Source organism: Pseudophryne corroboree, chromosome 5 (genome assembly GCF_028390025.1).
Source record: "Pseudophryne corroboree isolate aPseCor3 chromosome 5, aPseCor3.hap2, whole genome shotgun sequence".
Taxonomy (NCBI): domain Eukaryota; kingdom Metazoa; phylum Chordata; class Amphibia; order Anura; family Myobatrachidae; genus Pseudophryne; species Pseudophryne corroboree.
In genome coordinates this window covers 329123821-329135603 of record NC_086448.1, presented here as the reverse complement: position 1 = coordinate 329135603, position 11783 = coordinate 329123821, and the positions used below count along the sequence as shown (strand labels likewise).

The window sequence follows — 11783 nt, the reverse complement described above, 5'->3', positions numbered from 1 at the left end:
GAGGTCGCACGGACTGGCTGCCATTGCTCTGTCCAAGAGGCCAGGAATTCACTATTGGAAGACAGAGACCCTGGTCTTGACACTCACACACAACAGATATATGCCTCAGTTTTGTGAAACGGCTGCTGTCATCACCCCCTCCCAGCCTCCAAATGGCTGCAGACAGTCAATCACTTTATGCCTGTAGGTGTACTGTGTCTGATGATGCAGGACTCGTACTTCACATGTGCAATATTGCGCATGCGCAGAGTACCAAACTTTGGAACTTTGAAACTGTAGCAACCAGTGCGTTGGGACCTTAATCAGGCCCACTGTGAGGTAAGCTGTTATACAACCCGCACAGAATATTACTCTTTATACACCATTCAAACCCTTTTGGCACGGAGGTATTGCAGACTCCAATTTACCACCGCGTCAATCATTAAATAGAATCTGTACTGATCAATATAAAAATCTGTTGTATGATAATACAGATGTATATCACTATTACAATTACATACATATTTACATTTTAGGTAATCTTTGGTGCTCATTTATAGAAACTATGCTGTAACAGAAATGTCTGCCAATTGTAAACTTAGTAAGGCAGTTCTGTATTTATTTTGCTCTTGTTCTTAACTTGCGAAGCTTTGAGAACACTATGCAAAACAATTGCAAATGTCCGAATAAGGATGCAGTGTATTTTTAAAAGATTTTACTTAGCAATAAAGATTTGCATAGCATAGTGTATATTACAAAATGTCAGCTTACAAATATATGTAAAACAAGGATACCAGAATTAAAAACAAAAAAACCCCATCTGAATCTTGAGTACATGGGAACTTCTTTAAACAGTAATTCTTAAAACTTTGTAAAGATTATTTTGAAATAAGGTGATAAAGTGTGGCAATGTTTCCTTGGCCAAAATAGAACACAATGGAGTCTTCCCAACATTAGAAGGATCTTCAATATCCCAGATCTCTGACAAGGTGCAGCCAGTTCTGCAAAATAAACAGACCGCAATTAAATGATAAAATAATATGGCACTAAACAGAGATGGGAGAAGACTGGCATCGGAAAGATGTACTTTTAGTCATGTAGCATACAATGAAACATATAAGCCAACTTATGACTTGCTATATTGTAAACATTCATTTTGACACAGCAGCTTATGAGCATCCCCTAATTATTGGGTTCATTGTGTGATATTAGGGAATCATATCTATGCTGTACCTATGTTGAATTTGCTCCTCAAATTACTCAATTTCTTTTATTATTTGCATTCAACAATTTAATTATATTACCATAACTTATCTCACCAGGAGACAGTGGCCCTCATTCCGAGTTGATCGGTCGCAATGCGAATGTAGCAGAGTTACACACGCTAAGCCGCCGCCTACTGGGAGTGTATCTTAGCTTCTTAAAAGTGCGACCGAAGTAATCGCAATATTGCGATCACAAACCTCGTAGCAGTTTTGGAGTAGCTTCAGACTTACTCTGCCTGTGCGATCAGTTCAGTGCTTGTCGTTCCTGGTTGACGTCACAAACACACCCAGCGTTCGCCCAGGCACTCCCACCGTTTCTCCGGCCACTCCTGCGTTTTTTCCGGAAACGGTAGCGTTTTCAGCCACACGCCCCTGAAACGCCGTGTTTCCGCCCAGTAACACCCATTTCCTGTCAATCACATTACGATCGCCGGAGCAATGAAAAAGCCGTGAGTAAAATTACTTTCTACATAGCAAAGTTACTTGGCGCAGTCGCAGTGCGAACATTGCGCATGCGTACTAAGCGGATTTTCATTGCGATGCGATGAAAAATACCGAGCGAACAACTCGGAATGAGGGCCAGTGATCGGAACAATTCCATAGTAAAAATAACTAAAATTCAGTTTATATTACATGCGCTGCCCACTGTTCCTGCTATTTTGTGCATAGGTTTAATACTGTAGCTCAAAACAACTGTTGATTAAAATAAGAATTTACTTACCGATAATTCTATTTCTCATAGTCCGTAGTGGATGCTGGGGACTCCGAAAGGACCATGGGGAATAGCGGCTCCGCAGGAGACTGGGCACAAAGTAAAAGCTTTAGGACTAGCTGGTGTGCACTGGCTCCTCCCCCTATGACCCTCCTCCAAGCCTCAGTTAGGATACTGTGCCCGGACGAGCGTACACAATAAGGAAGGATTTTGAATCCCGGGTAAGACTCATACCAGCCACACCAATCACACCGTACAACTTGTGATCTGAACCCAGTTAACAGCATGATAACAGAAGGAGCCTCTGAAAAGATGGCTCACAACAACAATAACCCGATTTTTGTAACAATAACTATGTACAAGTAATGCAGACAATCCGCACTTGGGATGGGCGCCCAGCATCCACTACGGACTATGAGAAATAGAATTATCGGTAAGTAAATTCTTATTTTCTCTAACGTCCTAGTGGATGCTGGGGACTCCGAAAGGACCATGGGGATTATATCAAAGCTCCCAAACGGGCGGGAGAGTGCGGATGACTCTGCAGCACTGAATGAGAGAACTCCAGGTCCTCCTCAGCCAGGGTATCAAATTTGTAGAATTTAGCAAACGTGTTTGCCCCTGACCAAGTAGCAGCTCGGCAAAGTTGTAAAGCCGAGACCCCTCGGGCAGCCGCCCAAGATGAGCCCACTTTCCGTGTGGAATGGGCTTTTATAGATTTTGGCTGTGGCAGGCCTGCCACAGAATGTGCAAGCTGAATTGTACTACAAATCCAACAAGCAATCGTCTGCTTAGAAGCAGGAGCACCCAGCTTGTTGGGTGCATACAGGATAAACAGCGAGTCAGATTTTCTGACTCCAGCCGTCCTGGAAACATATATTTTCAGGGCCCTGACTACGTCCAGCAACTTGGAATCCTCCAAGTCCCTAGTAGCCGCAGGCACCACAATAGGTTGGTTTAAGTGAAATGCTGAAACCACCTTAGGGAGAAATTGAGGACGAGTCCTCAATTCTGCCCTGTCCGTATGAAAAATTAGGTAAGGGCTTTTATAGGATAAAGCCGCCAATTCTGATACACGCCTGGCTGAAGCCAGGGCTAACAGCATTACCACTTTCCATGTGAGATATTTCAAGTCCACAGTGGTGAGTGGTTCAAACCAATGTGATTTTAGGAATCCCAACACTACATTGAGATCCCAAGGTGCCACTGGAGGCACAAAAGGAGGCTGTATATGCAGTACTCCCTTGACAAACGTCTGAACTTCAGGAACAGAAGCTAGTTCTTTTTGGAAGAATATCGACAGGGCCGAAATTTGATCCTTAATGGACCCTAATTTGAGGCCCATAGACAGTCCTGTTTGCAGGAAATGCAGGAATCGACCCAGTTGAAATTCCTCCGTAGGGGCCTTCCTGGCCTCGCACCACGCAACATATTTACGCCAAATACGGTGATAATGTTGTACGGTTACATCCTTCCTGGCTTTGATCAGGGTAGGGATGACTTCATCCGGAATGCCTTTTTCCTTCAGGATCCGGCGTTCAACCGCCCTGCCGTCAAACGCAGCCGCGGTAAGTCTTGGAACAGACATGGTCCCTGCTGGAGCAGGTCCTGTCTTAGAGGTAGAGGCCACGGGTCTTCCGTGAGCATCTCTTGAATTTCCGGGTACCAAGTCCTTCTTGGCCAATCCGGAGCCACGAGTATAGTCTTTACTCCTCTCCTTCTTATGATTCTCAGTACTTTTGGTATGAGAGGAAGAGGAGGGAACACATACACTGACCGGTACACCCACGGTGTTACCAGAGCGTCCACAGCTATTGCCTGAGGGTCCCTTGACCTGGAGCAATATCTGTCCAGTTTTTTGTTGAGGCGAGACGCCATCATGTCCACCTTTGGTTTTTCCCAACGGTTTACAATCATGTGGAAGACTTCTGGGTGAAGTCCCCACTCCCCCGGGTGAAGATCGTGTCTGCTGAGGAAGTCTGCTTCCCAGTTGTCCACTCCCGGAATGAACACTGCTGACAGTGCTATCACATGATTTTCCGCCCAGCGAAGAATCCTTGTCACTTCCGTCATTGCCCTCCTGCTTCTTGTGCCGCCCTGTCTGTTTACGTGGGCGACTGCCGTGATGTTGTCCGACTGGATCAATACTGGCTGACCCTGAAGCAGAGGCCTTGCCTGACTTAGGGCATTGTAAATGACCCTTAGTTCCAGGATATTTATGTGAAGTGACGTTTCCATGCTTGACCACAAGCCCTGGAAATTTTTTCCCTGTGTGACTGCTCCCCAGCCTCTCAGGCTGGCATCCGTGGTCACCAGGACCCAATCCTGAATGCCGAATCTGCGGCCCTCTAGGAGATGAGCACTCTGTAACCACCACAGGAGAGACACCCTTGTCCTTGGAGACAGGGTTATCCGCTGATGCATTTGAAGATGCGATCCGGACCATTTGTCTAGCAGATCCAACTGAAAAGTTCTTGCGTGGAATCTGCCGAATGGAATCGCTTCGTAAGAAGCCACCATTTTTCCCAGGACCCTTGTGCACTGATGCACTGACACCTGGCCTGGTCTTAGGAGTTTCCTGACTAGGTCGGATAACTCCCTGGCTTTCTCTTCCGGGAGAAACACCTTTTTCTGTACTGTGTCCAGAATCATCCCTAGGAACAGCAGACGTGTCGTCGGAATCAGCTGCGATTTTGGAATATTTAGAATCCATCCGTGCTGTCGTAGTACTATTTGAGATAGTGCTACTCCGACCTCTAACTGTTCTCTGGACCGTGCCCTTATCAGGAGATCGTCCAAGTAAGGGATAATTAAGACGCCTTTTCTTCGAAGAAGAATCATCATTTCGGCCATTACCTTGGTAAAGACCCGGGGTGCCGTGGACAATCCAAACGGCAGCGTCTGAAACTGATAGTGACAGTTCTGTACCACAAACCTGAGGTACCCTTGGTGAGAAGGGCAAATTGGGACATGGAGGTAAGCATCCTTGATGTCCAGAGACACCATGTAGTCCCCTTCTTCCAGGTTCGCTATCACTGCTCTGAGTGACTCCATCTTGAACTTGAACCTTTTTATGTAAGTGTTCAAGGCTTTCAGATTTAAAATGGGTCTCACCGAGCCGTCCGGCTTCGGTACCACAAACAGCGTGGAGTAATACCCCTTTCCCTGTTGTAGGAGGGGTACCTTGATTATCACTTGCTGGGAATACAGCTTGTGAATGGCTTTCAATACCGCCTCCCTGTCGGGGGTAGACGTTGGTAAAGCAGACTTCAGGAACCGGCGAGGGGGAGACGTCTCGAATTCCAATTTGTACCCCTGAGATACTACCTGCAGGATCCAGGGGTCCACTTGCGAGTGAGCCCACTGCGCGCTGAAATTCTTGAGACGGGCCCCCACCGTGCCTGAGTCCGCTTGTAAGGCCCCAGCGTCATGCTGAGGACTTGGCAGAAGCGGGGGAGGGCTTCTGGTCGTGGGAAGAAGCTGTCTGTTGCAGTCTTTTTCCCCTTCCTCTGCCCCGGGGCAGATATGAGTGGCCTTTTGCCCGCTTGCCCTTATGGGGACGAAAGGACTGAGCCTGAAAAGGCGGTATCTTTTCCTTTATACGGCAATACTTCCATATGCCGTTTGGAATCCGCATCCCCTGACCACTGTCGTGTCCATAATCCTCTTCTGGCAGAAATGGACATCGCACTTACTCTTGATGCCAGAGTGCAAATGTCTCTCTGTGCATCTCGCATATATAGGAATGCATCCTTTAAATGCTCTATAGTCAATAATATATTGTCCCTGTCCAGGGTATCAATATTTTCAGTCAGGGAATCCGACCAAGCCACCCCAGCACTGCACATCCAGGCTGAGGCGATTGCTGGTCGCAGTATAACACCAGTATGTGTGTATATACTTTTAAGGATATTTTCCAGCCTCCTATCTGCTGGCTCCTTAAGGGCGGCCATTTCTGGAGACGGTAACGCCACTTGTTTTGATAAGCGTGTGAGCGCCTTATCCACCCTAGGGGGTGTTTCCCAACGAGCCCTAACCTCTGGTGGGAAGGGATATAGTGCCAATAATTTTTTAGAAATTAGCAGTTTTTTGTCGGGGGTAACCCACGCTTCATCACACACTTCATTCAATTCATCTGATTCAGGAATAACTACGGGTAGTTTTTTCACACCCCACATAATACCCCTTTTTGTGGTACTTGCAGTATCAGAGATGTGCAAAACCTCCTTCATTGCCGTGATCATGTAACGTGTGGCCCTACTGGAAAATACGTTTGTTTCTTCACCGTCGACACTGGAGTCAGTGTCTGTGTCTGGGTCCGTGTCGACCCACTGAGGTAACGGGCGTTTAATAGCCCCTGACGGTGTTTGAGACGCCTGGACAGGCACTAACTGAGCTGCCGGCTGTCTCATGTCGTCAACAGTTTTCTGTAACGTGCCGACACTGTCACGTAATTCCTTAATTACGGCCATCCATTCAGGTGTCGACTCCCTAGGGGGTGACATCACCATTATAGGCAATTGCTCCGCCTCCACATCATTTTCCTCCTCATACATGTCGACACACACGTACCGACACCCAGCACACACACAGGGAATGCTCTGATAGAGGACAGGACCCACTTAGCCCCTTGGGGAGACAGAGGGAGAGTTTGCCAGCACACACCAGAGCGCTATATATGTATAGGGACAACCTTACAATAAGTGTCTATCCCTTATAGCTGCTTATATCTGTTATTTTTCCAAATAAGTGCCCCCCTCTCTTTTTTACCCTGTTTCTGTAGTTGCAGGATGCAGGGGAGATTCTGGGAGCCTTCCTACCAGCGGAGCTGTGTGGGAAAAATGGCGCTGTGTGCTGAGGAGATAGGCCCCGCCCCCTTCACGGCGGGCACTTCTCCCGCTTTTTTCTGGAAAACTGGCAGGGGTTAAATACATCCATATAGCCCAGGAGCTATATGTGATGTATTTTTTGCCAAATAAGGTAAATTCATTGCTTCCCAGGGCGCCCCCCCCCAGCGTCCTGCACCCTCAGTGACCGAAGTGTGAAGTGTGCTGAGAGCAATGGCGCACAGCTGCAGTGCTGTGCGCTACCTTATGAAGACAGGAAAGTCTTCTGCCGCCGATTTATGGACCTCTTCTTGCTTCAGCATCTGTAAGGGGGCCGGCGGAGCGGGTCCGGGACCCATCCATGGCTGGGCCTGTGATCGTCCCTCTGGAGCTAATGTCCAGTAGCCTAAGAAGCCCAATCCACTCTGCACGCAGGTGAGTTCGCTTCTTCTCCCCTTAGTCCCTCGATGCAGTGAGCCTGTTGCCAACAGGTCTCACTGAAAATAAAAAAACTATTTAAACTTTTACTCTAAGCAGCTCAGGAGAGCCACCTAGATTGCACCCTTCTCGTTCGGGCACAAAATCTTAACTGAGGCTTGGAGGAGGGTCATAGGGGGAGGAGCCAGTGCACACCAGCTAGTCCTAAAGCTTTTACTTTGTGCCCAGTCTCCTGCGGAGCCGCTATTCCCCATGGTCCTTTCGGAGTCCCCAGCATCCACTAGGACGTTAGAGAAATTGGATCATTCAGGTGCATTACTTTGCAAATTAGGATTTCCTATGCGTTTAAGACAAATTTTGACAATGAGTCCTGTGAATTGATACCATCATTCACCAACTGTGCATTTTTCCAACATCCCGTCAAATACGGAGGTCACTGACACTTTGTTATCTGAGTGCATCATTACATATGTACATATCATGTTGTTGTTTTGTCTATTTGGATGAGTCTACTTCAGACTTATCTTTTTAAAGTGTAACTGATTGACTTGACAGATCTACAAAAGTTACAATTTTCAACAAGACATGAATAAATTGGAAAACTGCAGAACTGCAGTAAGATTTCACAGACACTGGAGTAGTTGTGTACAGTACAATGCTACTTAGACAAAAACGATTTACTTGGAGGAGGGGAGTAATCAGTAGGACACCTTTCTAATTACCTCATCTCAAAAATTCTGTGTACATATTCTAGAAACTATTTTATAAAAAGTAATAAAGACTGAAAAATCAACTTTTTGGCCAAAAGCTCTCTCCATAAATATATATATATATACACACACACAGTATATATACTGTATTATATATATATATATATATATATATATATAATGCGAAAGCTCTCATTCACCGATTGACTGACTCATCACTAATTCTCTTACTTCCCGATATGTTAGGAAGCTGAAATTTAACAAAGGTATTCTCCAGGTAAGAAATAGGAACACTACGTAAATAGAATTGAAAAAAACCTCCGCTTAGGAGGATGAAAAGGGTGTTGACATAATGATGTCATTACCGATGTGTGGCTTGTGTTGCATGAACGATAACGCCCAAATGGACAATCGGATCAAAATTTGGATTGCACCTCAAGTGGGCAGAATTTAATAAACTACAAAAATGGTCCTGTCACTTTTTTCCGTATCTGCTATGGGTGCTCCTTGGGCAATGCCAAGAACCATGGATTAATATTTACTTAAATTAAGACATCTCAAATTTACATCTCTATAGATTTACCAAATTTTTAACACTCATTTATATGTACAACCATGAAAATCAGAAACTCCCGTGCGAAGAACAAGTAGAACAGCTATTAACAAATATATTTGAAGAAAAACAGGTGAAGTATTTGAACTTATAAAAGGTTAAATATGAGGATGCATTTAGAATACCTTGTAGTTGTTAAGCACTCGGGGGAAATGTTAAAAGCTGGGAGAGTAATTAAGTGTAGTGAGATAAAGTACCAACAAATCAGCTCTTAACAGACTGTGTTTGAAAAATAACAGGAGCTGATTGGTTGGTACTTTATCTGTCTCAGGTCATTCGATATCAGTTCACCCAGGCCATGACTCACACAGACTTAGATTTTCATGATACTTTGTACACTTGATACTACCACATAGCTACAAACCCTCGTACATTTTTTCTTCTCCAGGCCTCATAGTTTTTGAGATACAGTATAGGTGGTCAAAGTTTTGAAAATTTCTCAGAAATGCCACTCCTGATTGTCCACTTGTATGTGAAAAAAAAAAAATTCCATTGCCTAATCCACATATGACTTTGAAATGTTAAGCCTTTGTTAATCGAAAAATAGAGATTCCTGAAAAATGTGTTTTATCAATCTTGATGACTTTCAGAGTAATTATACATTCCTTTACTTCATACTTAATTATTTTTTGGTGCAAAAAAAAAGTGGGTTCAATAAGCAATGCATTATCAATTATCAGCAATAATTTTACCTTGGATTTAATTTTACCTACTCTGGGGAGGTGCACAGTTTGCGAAAATCTCTATTTTGGTGAATTTTTTTAAATTTAGTACAGAACCCCCTTTTTAATTATTTGTAATTGGCCAATAATGACGTATTTTTTTGGTGGAAAGGTGCAAAGTGATAGAATTTTGGGTTCAAGGTATGGGGATAGGTATACTGGGTGCTTTGTGGGTCAAATGTTTTTAGGCTGGTAGATGGGAGTAGTCTGTCTTTTTCCACTTTTTTTAAGTACCCTAAAATGACACAAATATACACTTATGTCCATTTTTATGTACCCCAAATTAAATTAGATCAGTTATTTTGCTGATAAAGAATAGCATTTATAATTTTTTCCATTTATTTAAAAAAAAAATGCATTTAACAGCCATTTGACTCAATATAAATACCCCAAATCTATTTATTACAACCTCGAATAAACTTCTATACTCTTATCCTATGTTAGGTTGGCATTTTTCGGAGTACATGCCAATTTCCATATTTTCCCGGAAAGAATTTTCACACGAACCTTGTTTTTGTGATTATGGAATTGAATATGTGCAAAAAAGGGAGCGCGCATACCTGCAAAAAGCTATTTCTCTGACGTCCTAAGTGGATGCTGGGACTCCGTAAGGACCATGGGGAATAGCGGCTCCGCAGGAGACTGGGCACAACTATAAAGAAAGCGTTAGGTCTAACTGGTGTGCACTGGCTCCTCCCACTATGACCCTCCTCCAGACTTCAGTTAGAATCTTGTGCCCGGCTGAGCTGGATGCACACTAGGGGCTCTCCTGAGCTCCTAGAAAGAAAGTATATTTTAGGTTTTTTATTTTACAGTGAGATCTGCTGGCAACAGACTCACTGCAGCGAGGGACTAAGGGGAGAAGAAGCGAACCTACCTGACTGGAGATAGTTTGGGCTTCGCTGGCTACTGGACACCATTAGCTCCAGAGGGATCGAACACAGGACCCGACCTCGATCGTTCGGTCCCGGAGCCGCGCCGCTGTCCCCCTTACAGAGCCAGAAGCAAGAAGTGGTCCGGAAAATCCGGCGCAGAAGACCTCGGTCTTCAACAAGGTAGCGCACAGCACTGCAGCTGTGCGCCATTGCTCCTCATACACACCTCACACTCCGGTCACTGATGGGTGCAGGGCGCTGGGGGGGGGGGGGGGCGCCCTGAGCAGCAATATAAACACCTTGGCTGGCAAATCATCACAATATATAGTCCCAGAGGCTATATATGTGATAAATTACCCCTGCTAGAATTCCTGAAAAAAAGCGGGAGAAGTCCGCCGGAAAAGGGGTGGGGCTAACTCCCTCCGCACACTGGCGCCATTTTCCCTCACAGCTCCGCTGGAAGGATCGCTCCCTGGCTCTCCCCTGCAGTATCAGAGCTACAAAGGGTAAAAAAGAGAGGGGGGGGGGGGGAACTAAATTTAGGCGCAGTATAACTTATATAGCAGCTATAAGGGGAAATAATTCAGTTAATCCCTGTATTATTATAGCGCTCTGGTGTGTGCTGGCATACTCTCTCTCTGTCCCCCCAAAGGGCTTTGTGGGGTCCTGTCCTCTGTCAGAGCATTCCCTGTGTGTGTGCGGTGTGTCGGTACGGCTGTGTCGACATGTTTGATGAGGAGGCTTATGTGGAGGCGGAGCAGATGCCGATAAATGTGATGTCACCCCCTGCGGGGTCGACACCTGAGTGGATGGTTCTGTGGAAGGAATTACGCGACAGTGTCGACTCCTTGCATAAAAGGTTTGACGACATAACAAATATGGGACAGCCGGCTTCTCAGCCTGTGCCTGCCCAGGCGTCTCAAAAGCCATCAGGAGCTCTAAAACGCCCGCTACCTCAGATGGCAGACACAGATGTCGACACGGATACTGACTCCAGTGTCGACGACGATGAGACTAATGTAACTTCCAATAGGGCCACACGTTATATGATTGAGGCAATGAAAAATGTGTTGCATATTTCTGATGTTACCCCAGGTACCACAAAAAAAGGTATTATGTTTGGAGAGAAAAAACTACCAGTAGTTTTTCCTCCATCTGAGGAATTAAATGAAATGTGTGAAGAAGCGTGGGCTTCCCCCGATAAGAAACTGGTAATTTCTAAGAGGTTACTAATGGCGTACCCTTTCCCACCAGAGGATAGGTCACGTTGGGAAACATCCCCTAGGGTGGATAAAGCGCTCACACGCTTGTCAAAAAAGGTGGCACTACCGTCTCCGGATACGGCCGCCCTGAAGGAACCTGCTGATAGAAAGCAGGAGGCTATCCTGAAGTCTGTATATACACACACAGGTATTATACTGAGACCAGCTATTGCTTCAGCATGGATGTGCAGTGCTGCAGCTGCGTGGTCAGATTCCCTGTCGGAAAATATTGATACCCTAGACAGGGACACTATATTGCTAACCGTAGAGCATATTAAAGACGCAGTCTTATACATGAGAGATGCACAGAGGGATATTTGCCGGCTGGCATCTAAAATAAGTGCAATGTCCATTTCTGCCAGGAGATGGTTATGGACTCGG

The 11783-nt window shown here is 45.3% G+C and overlaps 1 protein-coding gene across 2 annotated transcripts in view; it reads right to left on the bottom strand.

Moving 5' to 3' along the window:
- Positions 1–679: 679 nt before the first annotated feature.
- DPY19L1 (dpy-19 like C-mannosyltransferase 1) overlaps positions 680–11783 on the bottom strand; it is a 595286-nt gene continuing 584182 nt past the window's right edge. For both annotated transcript variants that reach the window (XM_063922533.1, XM_063922534.1), the window contains one exon: positions 680–980. In XM_063922533.1, coding sequence (XP_063778603.1) covers positions 827–980 — 154 coding nt within the window. In that variant the 3' untranslated portion in view covers positions 680–826. The remainder of the gene's footprint in view (positions 981–11783) is intronic.